Source organism: Ahaetulla prasina, chromosome 4 (assembly GCF_028640845.1).
Source record: "Ahaetulla prasina isolate Xishuangbanna chromosome 4, ASM2864084v1, whole genome shotgun sequence".
Lineage (NCBI taxonomy): Eukaryota > Metazoa > Chordata > Lepidosauria > Squamata > Colubridae > Ahaetulla > Ahaetulla prasina.
Window position 1 is genome coordinate 50447233 of NC_080542.1, and position 20699 is coordinate 50467931.

At 43.4% G+C, this 20699-nt stretch overlaps 1 protein-coding gene across 3 annotated transcripts in view; it reads left to right on the forward strand.

The window, feature by feature from the left end:
* Nucleotides 1-3610: 3610 nt before the first annotated feature.
* The window catches only part of LOC131198513 (protein TsetseEP-like), a 35669-nt gene continuing 18580 nt past the window's right edge, over nt 3611-20699 (forward strand). The window contains exons 1-4 of one of the 3 annotated variants that reach the window (XM_058183232.1): nt 3611-5292; nt 5813-5920; nt 6447-6499; nt 7164-7206. In XM_058183232.1, coding sequence (XP_058039215.1) covers nt 3853-5292; nt 5813-5920; nt 6447-6499; nt 7164-7206 — 1644 coding nt within the window. In that variant the 5' untranslated portion in view covers nt 3611-3852. The remainder of the gene's footprint in view (nt 5293-5812; nt 5921-6446; nt 6500-7163; nt 7207-20699) is intronic. The other 2 variants (XM_058183231.1, XM_058183233.1) reach the window with 2 other exon arrangements.

Sequence of the window (20699 nt, forward strand, 5' to 3'; positions counted from 1 at the left end):
GACAAACAAACAAAAGAAGGGCTGATCATCCACCATTCAAAGTATTGTACCTATCGACAGAATACCCATCCTTGGGTAGGATACACCCTGTGTTCCATTGCAGCCTTCTCAAGAGATTACATTTTGGGACATGGATACACATCTAAGACCTGTATCAGGTGAACACTACGAAGTAGAAAAAATCCTGGATTCGAAAGTGTCCCAGGGAAGACTTAGATATTTAGTCCATTGGAAGGGGTATCCCGATACAGACGCTTTGTGGGTACGGAAGGGTGATCTAAATGCACAAGAACTGCTACAGCATTTTCATAAGTAGTATCCACAAAAACCGGGTGGCAGTCTGATGCATTAACCTCTCTCTTTCTATTCCCCATAGGAAGACACCTGGGGGGGCGCATGTCGAGTGCTCTCGACACCTTACTGAATGGGAAGGGCAATCAAGTGAGAAACCAGCTAGTAGAACATATTGATACCATGATGACGGGCATGGGTGCTGGTGACAGGCAGAAATGAAGTGATAGTTACAGTGATGTAGGTAGCAGGATTAGTGGGGCTCGGGGAGGCTGTGGGCTGCTGGGGGTGTGAATCCTTTGTCGGAGGTGGTTTGAATGACATGGACCAACGACGTCATACGCCTGTGACCTGAACACTCTCCCAGTGGCAGATTCAAAGCTGCTGTAAAGCAGCTGACACTGATTAAAGGGAAGCCAGCCGGGGGATCTATATAAAGAGGAACTGAGAGCAGACGCTCTCAGCTCCAACTTTATTCCTGCATAGCAGTCCAGCATTTACTGTGGAACCGTTGAGTAGCTGACATTAAATTGAGTTGAATCCAACTTGTTGTTTGTGTGATTACCTCATCCAGCAGAAGGCAGTCAAGAAATCCCGGGATCTTCTTTTTCTTTTTTCTTTTTAAATAATTTTTATTAAACAGATTTAAAAAAAAAAAAAAAAAAAAAAGAAATATTAACACTTTCTTCTTTCCAACAGTTTCGCATCGGTGATCAATACTTACACATTTTCTCTCTCTTATTCTAATGTATCTTTTATACATATATTTCTAATATATTATATATATAGCACTATAATATATTATATTATTCTAATTATTTTATTTCCATATAAAAGATACGTTCATCAAGGTACAACATTTACAACACAATTGATGGTCAATATATCAATATAAATCATAAGGATTGCCAGCAACAAGTTATAGTCATACAGTCATAAGTGGAAAGAGATTGGTGATGGGAACTATGAGACGATTAATAGTAGTGCAGATTCAGTAAATAGCAGAGCCTTGACAAGAAAGAGAACAAAGGGTTGTTTACACAATTGGAATTGGGTTTCTGCAGATTACACTCATATCTACTGCCTAGGGTGGGTCCATGAAGAGGGACATTGCGGGAGGTGGTTTTTAAAAAAGCCAAAATGGTAACCGTAAGTAAAAAAGGGGTGGGCTTTGTTATGTATTTGAATTTTGGAGGGAACTTTTGGAGGGAAAATGTAGGTTGGTGATTGGCTGGTGCCTCAGCCAGGATGATATATAAGGAGAGCTGCTCCAATGTTCCAGTTGCTGGGTTCACACCATACAATAAAGAGTTGCTGTTGCCAATGACCTGTCTCCTGCCTCAATCGCCCAACTCAACAGGCTTTTAGTCATGTAGTCATAGCCACTATCTTGGCTTTTTGTATCTCAAAACAAAGCTAGCTATGCCCTTCCTACAGTTTATTTTTCTAGGCACAGAGGGGTATGAGATGTTGAAATTTCAATCCTTTGCTGGATCTTTACAGGTTTGAATTTCCAGTATTTGTATTAGGCTGCCCAACAAGAGCTTCCATACTTACTTGCCATTAATTTAATCACCTACAGTCCTAAAGGTGCCCTTTCACGTTCCTGTTATGGTTGTGAATTAAGCTTGGAGGCCAAGCTCAAGCTTTCCATATTAGCAGAACAAGCACTATATCTGGTGATTCACAGAGAGAATTGAGAGAAGCATCATCTATGAGCCACTCAGAGCTTTGGGCTGTTCTGGTTTTTTCTATCTAATTCATATCTTAATTCAGACATTTTAAATTTAACAAGGAGATAGGAAAAAGAAGGAATAAAGGGGTGTTAAGAAGGAATAAAGGGGTGTTTCTGTCTTTTGGACAAAGGTTTCTTTGAAGCAAAATAGAGCCAGGATAAAATTAGATTTATTTAGTTCCCTTACAATGATTAACCATAAGGTGTATTTTTATTTCAAACCAAGCAGTACCTCCTCTCTTGCTTTCTACAGGCCTTTTGCTGTGAGGATCACCAACATTGCTGCCCCTCTGGTTATACCTGCAATGTGGCAGCCCAGTCTTGTGAGAAACGGCCCTGGCCAGGCCTTGTTGATGCTGCAGGGGACCTGCTGACTTCATCGCACACTGCTGTCTCCAGTCAAGATGTCTTGTGCGGTGAACAGCACTACTGCCACGTGGGCCAGACCTGCTGCAAGGCCAGGAGCCCATATGAAAAGGTTAGTGCCCACACATTAACCTTAAACACTCAAAAGAGTCATTTGGACCCATTTCCCACAGAAAACATCATGAGCCACAAAACCTGGGTGGGCCTAGCCAACTCAACATCACTCACTCCCACCCAGTCACATGACACACACTCCACCATGCCTACCCAGGTTTTATGGCTCCCGGTGTTTTCTGTGGGGAAACAGGTATCTCTCTCTGTGTGTGTCTTTCTCTCTCTCTCTCTCTCTCTCCTTCTCCCTCTGTGTCTCTCAACTCTCTCTCTCTCTTCCGTCTCTTTTTCTCCCTTTGTCTCTTGTCTCTCTCTCTCTCTCTCTCTTCTCCCTTTCTATCTCTCTCTCATCTCTTTCTCCTTTCTCTCTGTCTCTGTCTCTCTTGTGTTTCTGTGTGTTCCCTTTTGAACCATTTCCAAAAACAGATGAGTGTTGGGGTGTGGGGTTTTTTTTTGCTTTTTTGTTCTTTCTTCTTTGATTGCCTTTTACCATATGATTTAAATCAAGATTCATTTCTGGTTCCCAGATAAACGCTCTTTCGTCCTCCTGTTGTGGCTCATTCTCGCCTGAACCCATCACTGTCTGACCCCTCGCCCTCCCCTCCCAATCACTCCTCGCCTGCCCTAAGAAGCTCTCCGCCCTGAGACACTGGCCCAGCCTGACTGCAGCCGATGCTCCACGTCGTAATGGGCTCCAGGAAGAGGAGGGAATGCTGTCTCCTCCATTGTGAAATTAATAAAAAGGAAGAAATCACGTTCCACTTGTTTCTGTAAAAGTCAGAAGGGAAGTATATTCTCTGGGGGACTTTCCAGAGGAAAAAGATGGTGCTTAATAAGCCAAAATGTTGTGTAATGTGTGAAAAACAATGGTAAGTGGGGGCGTTTTAATTGCCTTGTTGATTGTTTGAACATGTATTTAAACATGTATTCAGAGCTGTCAGATGTTCTTTCCCTTGTGGAGAACCCTTTTGCAAAAACTTTTTGATACATCTTTTTAAAATAAATCTGCTTTATACTTGTTCATGGCCATTTTCGTTTTATGAGGGTTACCGTTTTTATAGATCTCACGCCTTATTTTGGTGGGTCCTTATTATTTTGGGGCACAATCTGGGGGTGGCAGGTGGGGAGGGTGAGAAGCGAGGGGCAGGAAGCCCTGCAATGCCTGCCATTGGTTAGGGTTAGGGTTAAGGTTAAGGTTAATTAACTGCTGGTTAATTCCAGCAGTGGAATTATACTGTAGCCTCCATATGGAATATTATGTGGTTGCTTGGTAACTGCATAGAATCACCTCAATTCTTGGCTGCAATATTCCAAAGCATCCTTCATTTGGGTAAAAGGAGCAAGAAGGGATGGGCATCATGAGATGTGTTGCCCCCTTTGTGACCCAAATTTTTCTGGCTGGAATTCTATTGTTCTATTGTGAAAGGTTGGATGGATTCGTACTTCCATGCCCAGCCTCAAATATTAACTGCAAAATTAATACCAATTCTCCCAGGTATGATAACGTTCATATTTCGGAGACACTTGGTCATTCGATTGAATTTCTTAAGTCATCAATTTTAAAATTATGGAGTAGATTAACTAAATCAAATCCTCATGAATATTTGGACGAAATGAAATCTCATGAAAATCTGCAGAAAAAACTGTACAAATCATCCAATGTCCAACAAGAGACTCCCAAAACAAAAATAACCAAAAAGGAAGAGACTCAAGAGTTGGAACTCCAAAAAGATTTAACTACAGAAATTTTGGATGATCTGAAGGTGAATGGAGGACTGAAGGTAATTATGAAAGAAAAAATAAGAGTAAACAAAGAGAAAACTCATAAGTTGGAGATTCAAAAGGAAGTGGTTACAGAAATTCCACAAGCTCTGAAGGTTAATATGGGGCCGAAGATGACTCTCAAAGAAATAAGAGGAAACAAAGAGTTGGAGATGCAGAAGGGAGTGATTAGAGACATTTCAGAAGCTCTTGCTTCACATTTCGTGGCAGAAAAAACAGGGAAGTCTGTAGTGCTACTAAATCCTCAGCAGGTTTCTTCCCTTAAGAGGTTTCCTCAAACATGTGCTCACTCCTTACAGAAGCGCTCCATTTTACACCTTCCAAATCAGCTGCCTCCTTTGACTTCTCCTTTTGTAGTGGATCATGATGGTGAGGAACAGCCTGATAAAGTGGTCTTTATTCTGAAATCTGGCAACAGATCAGCAAGGCCCAGTCATGTAAAACACCTTGTAACCAGCAAGGAGGCAATAGAGAAAAAGACTCAGCACGAACAATTCAAAAATAACTTTTTGGAGAAGGAACTTGAGTCTTCGGAATCAAGAAAGGAAAACCTTCTCAGGCAGTTATTATTTGGAGGAAGCAACTCCAGAATTACAACTGAGGAGTCTAAAATATTGTCCAATGAAGCGCATTTGGAGTATCAGGAACAAAGCACCTCTGTTCCCCTTTTATCTGACTTTTTCTCAAGAACTGATAACTATTTTCTTCAGGACGATGCCTTTGAAGTTGAGATGCAAAAACAGTTGGCACGTGTGATCCTTAACGAGCCTAGGAGGAACCTAATTGCCCACTTGATACGTATAATGAACGTGAACTGCAGAGAACCGACTACTCAGACGTCTTGTGATTTTCTCATGTCTGGAATATGGCTTGTAATGAAACACCTCGATGAGAGAAAAAACAACCAGGAAGCATCTGCTCTGTTGAAATCTGACTTGTTGCTGACTAAAAATGAAACCAATATGAATACACCAAGCTCCAGAAAAATGGAAAAACCTTCTGATGAGGTAAAACCAACCTACATGAATAATCTGAACAGATGCACTTATAGGAGTATTACAAGATTTGGTTACCTAGATGTCTCTTTTTTTTCCCCAGAAGGCCCAATTGATGTGAATTGCGCATTCATTTCTGTAAAGACAGTTACTGTTTTTGAGTAAAAGCCTTGTTAGATTGTTTATAGTAACGTGAAAGTGCCAAGACCGCTTCTCTGCCTGATTCCCATCTCTATATACAAGGGTATATAAGCAACATATAAGGTTCTTACAAATTGTGATCAGCATCTGGGGAGAGCGGCGTATAGCACAAAGCTAAAGTAACTGAAATGTGAAAACAAAGGAAAACCAAATGAGGTTCATTAGAATTAAATCAGAAATTTCAGATATGATTACTTTAATAAAACTGAATTGGTAAAACCGTTGTTGCCTTTAAAGGGTAGGTGGGCCTGGATATACTTTTCTTCTGAGGAAAAGAGTTTTTATGTTAAAATGCTCAAAGGCCCATCTTTCACTTTACTTCTTTTTGCAGATACCAAAGCAGGAAATTCTGCAGTATGGGAACGGCTTCAAATGGTGGGTGGCTGTTTCTGTGACAGTGGCGATTGCGATTATTATTGCAATAATTTGTTTGATTGAGGTAAGCTAAAATATTTTTCTAGAGATCCTTATATTAATTTATTTACCCACTATATTTCAAACTCCAGTAATGAAAAGATAAATTTCTCCAAACTCTCAATATGCTGCTTTAGTGAAGAACCAGCATTTCCTTGAACACCGCAACTTGGAGACCAAATTACTGCAGCCAGGATTTACTAAAAAAAAGGGTGGGGTTGTTTTTTGTAAAATTATTGGTAAGGGGGACAAATCATGACAAAATGGGTGTATTAAGTTTGGATTCGTTTCCTATTCAATTCTGAGAGGGTATGTCTGGCTGGTAGGCTTGATTTGCTCCCTAAGACCTTCAAGTTATGAGGTTTACCAAGACCATGATGGAGACCCCACACCTTTTTATAAGCAGAAGATGGAAAAAAAGAAAAGTTTCTTATTGAGAAGCAGAGGGAAAAAAACATCATTCTTTGTGACAGTCATTGATTCTTTTTCCTCAGTGTGAAAAATTGTTACATTATCCCTCACAACCACACCTCTCTTTTTGGATTTAACAGATCTGTTCTCATAAAACTGGCAAAGAAACAGAAGGAACCCCTCCTGTAAAACGGTAACTCTTGCCTCGAGATACTTAATTATTTGCAACTCTCTACTTTGAAAATCCTGTTTATGAGGAACAGTCTCAATATTAGGTGGCAATGCACTTATAAGTTTCACTCTTAAAAAGCAAATTTTAGCTTACAAGATGCTGCATCTAAAAGTTGAAAATACTGAAAGTATCGCCAAATAATCTGATTTTTTGCTGGCTGAATTTGTATGTTTAGCATTGGCTTTTGCTACATTCCTCAGTTGTCTCATATCATTTTTTCCCCTCTCCTCTTGCCAAGTTTAAACTATTTTCAGTGCTGAACAAAGATTTCCAGGACAACATGCATGCTAATGAAGCCAAAATTATGTAAAACCCCAAAGAGTTATGTGTTTACCTGCAATGTGTACTCTTAAAACTTTGGAAACAATTGCAAGTGTATGTTTCAGCATGAGAGGTAATTAAGGCTTCTGCTGCTTGGTTATAGTTTGTAGATGCACAGAAGAGTCTTGTGACTGAAAAGCCTTTTAAGTCCATTTTGGGAAACAGAAATATATACATCTTTCATTAAATGATAAGAGTTTGTATACTCCTCCAGTACAGAAATGGCCATATTTGGTTTGAACATTGTCAAAAGGCTTTATCCATTCCAAGATCTCATTTTTTCTTTTTAATTGTTTTCTTTAAGGACATTTCTGGATAGACAGAAGGAAGACACACTTGAAAAACAGGTATGTAAATGTGGAAGCAACCACTGGTGATCTTCAATTGTATTATTGGATCTGAAAAACTTGTCTCCACATTCTCAGAAGTATTACATATGTGGTTTAGGCAAGCCTGAAATCATCATCATCATCATCATCATCATCACCACCACCACCACCACCACTAGCAGAACTGCAAAAAACTGTGCTACTTGGAATATTGTACATCTTAAGAAGGTGCTTGGTTGATACCTAGGACACTGGCAGCAACTCGTATCAAACATTAGCACCAGTCAATGGTATTTGTGATGCATTTTTGAATATTCAGTTGACTGAATTTCATATTTAATGAATGAAGTTAATAATAATAATAATAATAATAATAATAATAATAATAATAATAATAATAATAATAATAATAATAATAATAATAATACGGCAACTACCCAGTTTTGGAAAGACCTTTGGGAGACTGAGAAAGGTTATAACAAAAATGGTGGGTGGATCAGAGTCTTTGAGACGAAATTCTCCAAGAACAAAATGGACCAACTGAAAATTGATAAGCAACAGAGTGAAGAAAATCAAGAACTGGACATCGCCTGGCAAAGATCAGCTGCATGGCTTTTGGCTCAAATACCTGACCAGCCTACATGGAAAAATGGCCAAACAATTCAATGAGATGCTGCAGGCAGGAAACATCAGTGAATGGTTAACAGCTGAGAAAACTTATTTGATACAGAAGGATCCAGCAAAAGGGGCACCATCTGTAAATTACAGGCCAATAACGTGTCTGCCCCCTTCATGGATTACTGCCTTGTTGTGACGAAGGGGCTTGTATAGCTCAATGAAGCTATGAGCTATGCTGTGCAGGGACACCCAAGACGGACAGGTCATAGCAGACAGTTCTGACAAAATGTGATCCACTGGAGAAGGAAATAGCAACCCACTCCAGTATCTTTGCCATGAGAACCCCATGGACAGTACAAAAAGGAAAAAAGATATGACACCGGAAGATGAGCCCCTCAGGTTGGAAGGTGTCCATTATGCTACTGGGGAAGAGTGGAGTGTTAGTACTAGTAGCACCAGAAAGAATGAAGCGACTGGGCCAAAGCCGGAAGGACGCTCAGCTGTGGATGTATCTGGTGGTGAAAGTCCGATGCTGTAAAAAATTTTTCTCCATAGGAACCTAGAATGCAAGATCCATGAATCAAGGCAAGCTGGATGTGGTCGAACAAGAGATGACAAGACTGAACATGGACATCTTAGGAATCAGCGAACTAAAGTGGACAGGAATGGGCGAATTTAATTCAGATGACCATCAGGTATACTACTGTGGGCAAGAATCCCTCAGAAAAAATGGAGTAGCCTTCATAATCAATAAAAGAGTAGGAAAAGCAATACTGGGATACAATCCCCAAAATGACAGAATGATCTCAGTTCGAATCCAAGGCAAAGCATTCAATATCACAGTAGTTCAAGTATATGCCCCAACCACTGGTGCTGAAGAGGGTGAAATTGACCGGTTCTTTGAAGCCCTACAGCACCTTTTTTTTTTATTTGCATTTATATCCCGCCTGTTAAGTTTGGGTATTGACGAGGCAGGAGACCAGGTTAGTGACAACAGCTCTTTAATATAGTGTGACCCAGCAAAACTCTGGAGAAAAACCTCTCCTTATATACACTTCAGCCTGAGGCTGCATCCAATCAGAACCGAGATATTTCCCGCCTAAAACTCCCGCCAAAACTTACAGTAATACATTACACTCCTTCCCTCCCAGAAGGCACTTTGCCAATATTTGCATATTACTTCTCTACGTAGTCCTGCAGGTACGTGGGGCGTCTCCTGACTCTCCCGGACCTGCGCAGTTCACTTTCTGGAGTTGAGTCGAGCTTGCCGGAGGGACTTTTCGTTCCTCTGAGCTCCTCCTCCCGGCCATCCGGCCCTGGATTATTCGCCGGCTCGGACCTGCTGTCCTCTAGAGGGACCGGAGGGTGTCGCTGGACCTCGCCTGACTCAGATAAGTCTCTGTTTGGTCTTTGCTTACGCTTTCTGTTTGTTCTGGCGCCGGTCAGCTGTGGGGTTAATCAAATCATAGTCAGGGCTGTTCTCGCCTAATTCTGCCTTATCGCTCAATCTGTTTCTTAATTGATCTATGTGGCGCCCAGATTCTGCCATCGCCTAGTTCCACTAGATAAGATTTGGGGCCCGTTTGTCTATGACTATCCCCTCTTCCAGTTAGGGCCGCCGCTGTAATTATGTGCCCACACCGAGTCTCCTATGTTTAACTCTCGGATTCTATCTGGTTTTGTTTTGAACCCGTCCTGTACGTAGTTCGGTGTAGCCGGTCTAGCGGGCACCGTAGCTTCCGCCCATTAATAGCTCGGCTGGGCTGCGGCGGTGGCCACACAGGGGTCCTGTGTTGACGGTTAGGAATGCGTCGATTTGTGCCTGCCAATCGCCGGGGCCGCTTCGTGATAGCGCTTCTTCGCACTCGGACAAAGCGTTCAGCAAGGCCGTTCGACGAGGGTGGAACGGCGCTGAGAGGGCATGTCGGATGCCCTCTTCAGCCAGGTACCCTTCAAATAATGCTGCGGTGAACTGTGGGCCGTTATCGGACACGAGGGTGTCCGGTAGCCCGTGCGTGGCGAAAAGGTGTTTTAGTGCTGAGATGACAGCTCCCGCGGTTGTGGATTTCATTAGGATGATCTCCAGCCATTTGGAGAATGCATCCACCACAATTAGAAATGTTTGGCCGTGGAAGGGGCCGGCAAAATCAATGTGTATGCGGGACCAAGGGCCTTGGGGTTTCTCCCACTCCAAAACTGGGGCCGTAGGTGGTAGTGGTCTGGATTCCTGACATACTTGGCATCGTCCAACCCTGTCACTGATTTCCCTGTCCATTAGGGGCCACCAGACATAGCTCCTAGCCAAACCCTTCATCCTTACAATTCCTGGGTGACCCTCATGCAGGAGTTCCAGAACTTTTTTTCTCAGCTTCTCTGGAACTACCACCCTATCCCCCCAGAGCAGGCACCCCCCTTGCACAGACAATTCCCTTTTTCTTTACAATTCCTTGAAACGTCGCCCGCGCAGCGGGCCATCCCTTGAACCCAACTGATTACAGTCCTTAAAACAACGTCCGGTAGGAGGCCCGAGCCACTTCCTGCGATGTGACTGGCCCCGAGTCCAAAGAGTCAATTAGTAGAACGGTGTGCCTGGGGTGGGGTCCTCGATTTCCCCTGGCAATGGGCATCTGCTCAATGCGTCCGCATGCCCCAGCTCCTTTCCAGGCCGATGCTGCAGCTTGTAGGAGTATGCGGTCAAAAAAATAGTCCATCTGGTCAGTCTAGGTGAGAGTGCTACTGGCGTTGGGCGGTCGCCAGCCAGTAACCCCAATAGCGGTCTGTGATCCGTGATAATTTCAAATCACGCCAAAAACGTATTCGTGAAATTTTTCACCCTGACACTATTGCGAGAGCCTCCTATCTAGCTGGCTGTAATTCCTTTCAGCCGGGACATCGTTCGTGAATAGAACGCTATAGGGGCTTCAGTGCCGTTTGGGAGTCTGTGGCTAAGTACCGCTCCTACTCCATAGGGGGACGCATCACAAACCAATACTAATGGCAGTCTGTTGTTGTATTGTATTAACAGGCTATCGCTTGATAGCAAACTTTTTACTGCCTCAAATGCCCTATTCTCTGACTTCCCCCACGACCAAACAGTGTTTTTTCCAAGCAGTTTATGCAGCGGTTCAGCAACGGTTGCCTTGTCTTTTAAAAACACGGTAAAGTTTACCAGACCCAGGAAAGCCTGGAGTTCTGTCTTGTTTTTGGGTGCTGGGGCTCTCTTTATCGCCTTGACTTTGCTCTCAGTGGGTGAATCCTTTTTGTCTATTCTATAGCCCAAAATTCAACAGATTCGACCCCTATCTGACACTTGCTTGCTTTGACTTTTAATCCTGCCGACCTAAAAATGGCCAAAACTTTCCTTAATCGCTTCCCCAGTTCTCTTAAATCTTCCCCTGATACCAACACATCATCGAAATAGGGTACGACTCCGGTAACCCTTGTAGGAGCCGCCCATCAAATTTTGAATAGCCCCGGGCCACACTCACCCGAACTGTAACGGGTGCACTTAAAGGCACCCGGTGCGTTACAATGGTCTGGGCCTCAGCTGTGCTAGCATCTACGGGTAGCTGTTGGTACGCTTGTGCCAAGTCTAATTTGGCGAAAACTTGCCGTGTCCTAGTGAGTGCAATAAGTGTTGCACTACTGGAACTGGGTAGGCGCTCTTTGCAATGCTTTGTTCAAGGTAGCCTTGTAATCAGCGCAAATCCTTATGGACCCGTCTGGTTTTATAGGGGTGACGATTGGCGTCTCCCATTTGGCATGGTCAACTGGCACTAGTATCCCCTGGCTGACTAATTTATCTAACTCTTTGTCGATTTTAGGTTTGAGTGCAAAGGAACCCTCCTTGCCTTTAACCTAATGGGAGCTATTTGGGGTCTAAATTGAAGGAGATAGGGGTCCCTTGTACTTGCCTAAACGGTCCTCGAATACGCCTGCGAATTCCTCCAGTAGGGCGTTTTGCAGGTTGCATCCGCCCCGGTGGACGCCAGTCACCCCCATTCCCAACGCCCGGAACCAGTCTAGCCCCAGCAAGCTTGGCAAGGTTCCTCGACTAACGTGATGGGCAGGGTCTTTTCGTATGCCCCAGACTTGACCTCGACGGTCGTTGTCCCTCGAACAGGGATGCGGTTGCCCTGGTAATCCTGCACCCGGAGCCGTTGTTTCTGTAGCTTGCGCTTTGCGATGTGCGGCAAGGCTTTCACAAAAGTGTCCCAGGACATGATTGTGATAGCTGATCCTGTGTCTACTTCCAGTCGGCACGGTACGCCTTCAATTGTCGGGTTTGTGAAGATCTTTTCTTCGATGCGGGTAGCTGCGTGGTCTATGGTAACAGTCATTCGGTTTGACTTCGCGCTCTTTCTTTCCTGGCCAATCGCGGGTCGCCTCGCCGATCTCGCGCTCTGATTGGCTGGTTTGAAATTTCGGCGGGAATGTGGTGTTTGCATCTCTGACTCAGAGCCGCTCTGATTGGCCGATTTGAATTTTCGGCGGGAAGGTTGGGGTGCTCGGCAGACTTGAGCCAGGTGCCCCTTCCTTTCACACCGCCGGCAAATGGCGCCCTGAACTTACATCTTTGGCGCTGATGTCGCCCGCAACTTCCGCATTCCTCCGGTCTTCCTTGTCGATTTTCCGTGTAGTGGACTTCTTCCTCCTCTTCGCTGGTTGACTCACGATAGGTTTCTTCGTGGTGGACTGTGCTCGGCTTTGCGCCCGCCATCGGCGTGAGTCGCTTTTGTAAGGTGTCTGCTGCATGGTTGGACATCTCATGGGCTCTGGCTTCGTCCAGAGCATTTGCCAATGTCAGGTTGCTCTTGGCTAGCAACCGTCTCCTCAAACGGATGTCTCTGACCCCCCGTATAAGTTGTTCCAGCAGCTCTTCGTCCAGATCGCGGTACTCGCAATGCTTGGAGGCTTGTCTCAGGGCTGCCATGTAGTCGCTGATAGACTCGCCTTCTTGTTGCCTGCGCCCCAAACTCGCATCACGAACGATTTGGACGGGCTGGTGCGAGTGATTCTTCAGGAGGGTCTGAAGGGTCTGCCACGATACGGAGTGTAGCGGTGTTGGCTCCGCTAGGCTTCTGCGACGGCGATGACTGCTGACCCACAGTGGCTTATGAAGTAAGCCCGCTTTGCGGTTGTCGGAGACTCCTGTAGCTCGTTGCCTCCAGGAAACTTTCAAACGGGTCATATATTCCCCATGTCTCCTGGGCAGGGTCAAACGGAGTGGGTGGCGTGTAGCCGGTCATCGCTGCATTCGCCGTCACCTTGCTGGGTTTGATTCTCGTAGTGAGTTCAGCTCTGTTCTGGTGCTCTGCCTCAATATCCCATCCTCGTCGCCAATGTTAAGTTTGGGTATTGACGAGGCAGGAGACCAGGTTAGTGACAACAGCTCTTTAATATAGTGTGACCCAGCAAAACTCTGGAGAAAAACCTCTCCTTATATACACTTCAGCCTGAGGCTGCATCCAATCAGAACCGAGATATTTCCCGCCTAAAACTCCCGCCAAAACTTACAGTAATACATTACACTGCCCTTCTCCGAAGACTCAGGGCGGCCTTCACTATGTTAAGCAATAGTCTTCATCCATTTGTATATTATATACAAAGTCAATTTATTGCCCCCAACAATCTGGGTCCTCATTTTACCTACCTTATAAAGGATGGAAGGCTGAGTCAACCTTGGGCCTGGTGGGACTTGAACTTGCAGTAATTGCAAGCAGCTGTGTTAATAACAGACTGTCTTAGCAGTCTGAGCCACCAGAGGCCCTGATAGAATTAACACCAAAAATGATGTCCTTATCATCATGGGAGATTGGAATGCTAAAGTAGGAAGCCAAAAGATAACTGGAATAACAGGCAAGTTTGGCCTTGGAGTACAAAATGAGGCAGGGCACAGGCTGATAGAATTCTGTCAAGAGAATACGATGGTCATAGCAAACACTCTTTTCCAACAACCTAAGAGACGACTCTACACATGGACATCACCAGATGGTCAACACAGAAATCAGATTGACTATGTGTTCTGCAGCCAAAAATGGAGAAGCTCTATACAGTCAGTAAAAACAAGACCAGGAATTGACTGTGGCTCAGATCATGAGCTTCTTCTTGCAAAATTTAGGCTTAAACTGAAGAAAGTAGGGAAAAGCACCAGGCCACTCAGGTATGAACTAAATCATATTCCTGATGAATATACAGTAGAGGTGACAAATAGATTTAAGGAATTAGATCTGACAGACAGAGTGCCTGAAGAACTATGGATGGAGGTTCGCAACATTGTACAAGAGGTAGCAACTAAAACCATTCCAAAGAAAAAGAAATGGAAGAAAGCAAAATGGCTGTCTGAGGAAGCTTTGCAAATAGGTGAGGAAAGAAGAGAAGTGAAAGGCAAGGGAGAAAAAGAAAGATACACCCAGTTAAATGCAGAATTCTGAAGAACAGCTAGAAGAGATAAGAATGCATTCTTAAATGAACAGTGCAAAGAAATAGAAGAAAACAATAGAATAGGGAGGACCAGAGATCTCTTCAAGAAAATTGGAGATATGAAGGGAATGATTCATGCAAAGATGGACATGATAAAGGACCAGAATGGCATAGACCTAACAGAGGCAGAAGAGATTAACAAGAGGTGGCAAAATTACACAGAAGAACTATACAAGAATGAGCTTAACATCCCTGATAACCATGATGGGGTGGTCACTGACCTTGAGCCAGACATCCTAGAATGTGAAGTCAAATGGGCCTTAGGAAATCTGAGCAACAACAAAGCTAGTGGAGGAGACAGTATTCCAGCTGAGCTATTCAAAATCTTAAAAGACAATGCAGTAAAAGTGCTACGCCCAATTTGTCAGCAAATTTGGAAAACTCAGTAATGGCCACAGGATTGGAAAAGGTCAGTTTACATTCCAATTCCAAAGAATGGTAATGCCAAAGACTGTTCAAACTATCGCACCATTGCACTCATTGTAAAGTTATGCTTAAAATCCTACAAGCTAGGCTCCAGCAGTATGTGGATCGAGAACTACCGGAAGTACAGGCAGGACTTCGTAGAGGCAGAGGAACTAGAGATCAAATTGCCAACATATGCTGGATCATGGAGAAAGCTAGGGAGTTCCAGAAAAACATCTACTTCTGCTTCATTGACTATGATAAAGCCTTTGATTGTGGCAAGTTCTTAAAGAGATGGGAGTACCACAGTGGTGGGTTGCTATCGGTTCTCCCCAGTTCGCAAGAACCAGTAGTAAACATTTTGAGTAGTTCGGAGAACCAGTAGTAAAAATTCTGCCTGGCCCTGCCCCCAATCTATTGCTGCCTCCCGACTCCCAGCTGATCGGCTGGAAGGAAAAAACTCAAGGCTCACTTGACAAAGAAGAGAAAAAAAAACACGCAAGACACCGTCACTTTAAACTGAGAAGCCAAGAAGCCTCCCAACTGATCCGTTACAATGAAAAAATCAGGACTGCTTCTCAGCCAGGAGATCACTTGGCAAAGAAGAAGTGGGGGGAAAAACGCTGTCGCTTTAAATTGACAGAGCTGGAAGCTCCGTTCTGGGTCAGCTGAACAACAAATTGGATAAGTGGAGGAATTCTTATATGGTTCAAAGTTTTTGAAGTTTTGGGGTTTGTGCAACATGGGCTTTGTGTTTCTAAAAAGGTTTGGGCGATTTCCATTGTGAAGTATCCTGTCTTGAATGAGTTTTCTGCCTGCTTGTAAATGGAGCTGAACTTCCGGCTTCCACCTCTAAGCACCGGCAGCTGTTTTCTGCTTACAAAGTTTCCTTTATGCAGCTGGCACAAATGTGGAATTCCAGGCAGGTTCCTTGTTAGCAGCTTGATTATTCCTTAATTATCTGGGATATTTTATTTGGGAAATGACGAGGGGGGAGTTTGATTCCTTCCCAGAACAGATTAGTGGGGTGGGGAGGAAATGGAAATTTTGAAGTAACCTTCCCCTGGAGTGGGGAGGGAATGGTGATTTTAGGCTTGCTGTCAAACATCAGCCATAATACTAATGACTGTTTTGAACAATATGCAGGTTGTATTTTATATGTGAAATTATGACTGAAACCTATATAGATTCACACTGTCAGGAAGTTTGTCCTTAGTTTTAGGTTGCTTCTCTCTTTGTTGAGTTTCTATCCATTGCTTCTTGTTTTACCTTCTGGTGCTTTGGAAAATACTTTGCCCCCCCCTTCTTTCTAGCAGCCCTTAAAACCCATTGCCTATCACACTCTTGGGCAAAGCATGTGAGCCATTTCCTCCTTTCAGTGGTCCATGATAGTGCATCTATAGCAGAGGTCTCTAACCTTGGCCACTTTAAGACTTTAAGACAGCAAAGGCTGAGGAATTCTGGGAGTTGAAGTCCATAAGTGTTAAAGTGGCCAATTTTGGAAACCCCTGTATGTAGATAATAAAGTTGAAAAAAGGTGAACAACATTTTTGCAGAACGATAGATACGCTGAGGCTGGGTGTGACAAGGAATGGCTGGGAGGGGAGGGGCCAGGCAAGGTACTCTTTGACGTGAGTGACACTGAGTTGGCCATGCCTACCCAGTCACATGACCATCAAGCCACACCCACTGTCACATGACCATCAAGCCATGCCCACAAAATAAGCCACACCCACAGAACCAGTAGTAAAAAAATTTAGAACCCATCCCTGGAATACCAGACTGTCTTATTTGTCTCTTGAGAAATCTGTATGCAGGTCAAGAAGCAACAGTGAGAACTGGACACAGAACCACTGATTGGTTCAAAATTGGGAAAGGAGTCCGGCAAGGCTATAAATTATCACCCTGCCTATTTAACTTATATGCAGAGCACATCATGAGAAAGGCGGGGCTAGATGAATCAAAAATTGGAATTAAGATTGCCGGAAGAAATATCAACAACCTCAGATATGCAGATGATACAACTCTAATGGCAGAAAGCGAAGAGGAACTAAAGAGCCTCTTGATGCATGTGAAGGAAGAGAATGCAAAAGTTGGCTTGAAACTCAACATTAAGAAAACTAAAATCATGGCATCCGGCCCTCTCATTTCCTGGCAGATAGATGGGGAAGAAATGGAGGTAGTGACAGATTTTATTTTCCTGGGCTCCAAGATCACCGCAGATGGGGACTGCAACCAAGAAATTAAAAAATACTTGCTCCTGGGGAAGAAAGCTATGGCAAATCTAGACAGCGTACTAAAAAGTAGAGACATCACCCTGCCAACAAAAGTGCGTATAGTCAAGGCTATGGTTTTCCCAGTTGCAATGTATGGCTGTGAAGGTTGGACCCTAAGAAAGGCTGAGTGCCAAAGAATTGAGGCCTTTGAACTCTGGTGCTGGAGAAGACTCCTGCAAGTCCCTTGGACTGCAAGGCGAACAAACAAGTCAGTCCTAGAGGAGATCAACCCTGACTGCTCCTTAGAAGGTCAGATCCTGAAGATGAAACTGAACTATTCTGGCCACCTAATGAGAAGGAAGGACTCACTGGAGAAGAGCCTAATGCTGGGAAAGATTGAGGGCAAAAGAAGCAGGGGACGACAGAGAACGAGGTGGCTGGATGGAATCACTGAAGCAGTAGGCATGAGTTTAAATGGGCTCCAGAGGATGGTAGAGAACAGGAAGGCCTGGAGGAACGTTTTCCATGGGGTCATGATGGGTCAGACATGACTTCACAACTAACAATAACAACAACGTGTCTGCCAACCATGTCCAAGCTGTTGACCGGCATCATAGCTGATAGGATCCAGGACTACCTAAAGGCAAATAACATCTTGCCAGTAGAGCAGAAAGGAAATAAATAAGGAAGCAGAGGAACAAAAGATTGACAAAATGATTCTAGAGAACTGCAAAAGCCGAAAAACAAATCTGCATACAACTTGGATTGACTACAAGAAAGCATTTGATTCACTACTGCACAGTTGGATCATTAAGTGCCTGGACTTCATCGGAATATGCAAGTGCATTGGTAATTTCATTGCAAATGCGATGAAGAAAATGGAACTGTTTATTGGAAGTGAAAGCTACGGACTGGTCAACATCAAAAGAGAGATTTTGATTCTTTGTCACCTCTGCTGTTCATCGTTGCTATGATCCCCCTGTCAACATTTTTACAGAAAACTAACCTAGGTTATCAAACTGCTAAAAATTCACAGAAAATCTCTCACCTGCTGTACATGGATGACCTGAAGCTATATGGAAAATCAGAAATTGAAATCCAGTCACTGACCAATACAGTTCGAATTTTCAGCACTGACATCAGCATGGAGTTTGGCCTGGACAAATACGCCACAGTGGCACTGAAGAAAGGGTAGATCATAGAAAGTGATGGAATTGAAATGCCCAATGGACAAACCATCAAATGCCACCAACCGGAAGCCTACAAATAGCTGGGCATACTGCAGCTGGACAACATGGAGGGAAATATGCAGTGGAGTACCCCAAGGCTCTGTTTCAGGCCCAGTACTCTTCAACATCTTCATCTATGACTTGGAGAAGGGGAATAGATGGGGAACTCATCACATTTGCAGATGACACCAAGCTGGCAGGAATAGCCAACACTCCAGAAGATAGGCTCAAGTTACAGAAGGATCTTGACAGACTTGAATATTGGGCGCTATCTAATAAAATGAAATTCAACAGTGAAAAAAGTAAGGATCTACATTTAGGCAAAAATAACAAAATGCACAGGTACCGTATATATGGTACCTTGCTGAATAGTAGTACCTGTGAGAAGGATCTTGGAGTCCTAGTGGATAACCATTTAGATTTGAGCCAACAGTGTGCAGCAGCTGCTAAAAAAGCCAACATAGTTCTGGGATGCATAAACAGAGGGATAGAATCAAGATCACGTAAAGTGTTAATACCATTTTTTAATGCCTTGGTAAGGCCACACTTGGAATAATGCATTCAGTTTTGGTCGTCACGATGTAAAAAAAGATGCTGAGACTCTAGAAAGAGTGCAGAGAAGAGCAACAAAGATGATTAGTGGACTGGAGGCTAAAACATATGAAGAACGGTTGCAGGAACTGGGTATGTCTAGTTTGTTTGTTTGTTTGTTTGTATGTTTGTTTGTTTATTTTGTCACAACAGTATATATAACTATATAATATATAAGCATATATATAAGCATAAGTATGTAATAACTATATTAATTGGATATAATGAAAAGAAACAATAGGACAGGAACGGTAGGCACATTTGTGCACTTATGCACGTCCTTACAGATCTCTTAGGAATGGGGTGAGGTCAATAGTAGATAGTTTTTGGTTAAAGCTTTGGGGACTTTGAGAAGAGACCACAGAGTCAGGTAGTGTGTTCCAAGCATTTACAACTCTATTACAGAAGTCATATTTTCTGCAATCAAGATTGAAGCGGTTAACATTAAGTTTAAATCTATTGTTTGCTCTTGTATTGTTGTGATTAAAGCTGAAGTAGTCTTCAACAGGAAGGACATTGCAATAGATGATTCTATGAGTTAAAGACAGGTCCTATTGAAGGCGGCGGAGTTTAATAAAAAAAAAGGACTAGGGGAGGCATGATAGCAGTGTTCCAATATCTCAGGGGTTGCCGCAAAGAAGAGGGAGTCGGGCTGTTCTCCAAAGCACCTGAGGGTAGAACAAGAAGCAATGGGTGGCAATTCCCACCCCCCACTGAGCAAGAGTCTAGAAAATGTGCAGAGATGAGCAATAGAGATGATTAGGGGGCTGGAAGCTAAAATACATGATAAATGGTTGCAGGAACTGAGTATGTCTAGTGTAATGAAAAGAAGGACTAGAGGAGAAATGGTAGCAGTGTTCAAGTATCTCAGGGGTTTTCATAAACAAGAGGGAGTGAAGCTGTTCTCCAAAGCACCTGACAAGAAGCAATGGGTGGAAACTAATCAAGAAAAGAAGCAACTTAGAACTAAGGAGAAATTTCCTGACAGTTAGAACAATTAATAAGTGGAACAACTTCCTGCAGAAGTTGTAAATGCTCCAACACTGGAAATTTTTAAGAAAATATTGGATAACCATCTGTCTGAGATGGTGTAGGGTTTCCTGCCTGGGCAGGGGGTTGGACTAGAAGGCCTCCAAGGTCTCTTCCAACTCTGTTGTTGTTATTGTTATTGTTATTGTTATTAAACCAGAAAATGCTTCAGCAACAAAAAATAAAATAAAAAATAATATCAAGCATGGCCAATTGAAAAATGTGGTCAGCAAAGAGTATACGCAAAGGGTCAGGAAACTTCTAAAAAGTAAACTGAATGGCGGTAACACCATCAAGGCTATAAATTGATGGTCCATACCAGTTATCAGATATACTGCTGGAATTGTAAACTGGACACAGGCAGAGCTAGACAGCCTGGATAGGAAAATAAGAAAACTGATGACCATACACTATGCACTGCACCCGCATAGTGACATTGACAGGCTATATTTGCCCAGAAAGGTAGGCGGCAGAGGACTTTTGCAAGTGAAGCTGACAGTTGAAGAAGAGAAACATGTTCTGGCAGATTTTGTGAAAGGCAGTGTTGAACCAGCTTTGATGGGGGTCAACAAGAGGAAGCTGCTAAAAGTACAGCAAACCAAGTATCAATATAGGAAAACAGCGATGCAAACTCGAGCTGACAGCTGGTGTAACAAAGCACTGCATGGACAGTTCCTTGAAAAGATCCAAGGAAAAGTAGATAAGGAAAAGACCTGGTTATGGGTGACCAACGGAACATTGAAGAAAGAAACAGAGCCATTAGAGAACAAATGTAATCAAAGCCAGAATAGAAAAATCTGCTGATGATCCGAAATGCAGACTCTGCAAAGAAGCGGATGAAACCATTGATCACATACTGAGCTGTTGTAAGACAATAGCTCAGACTGACTACAAACAACGTTACAACACAGTCACTCAGATGGTCCATTGGAACTTGTGT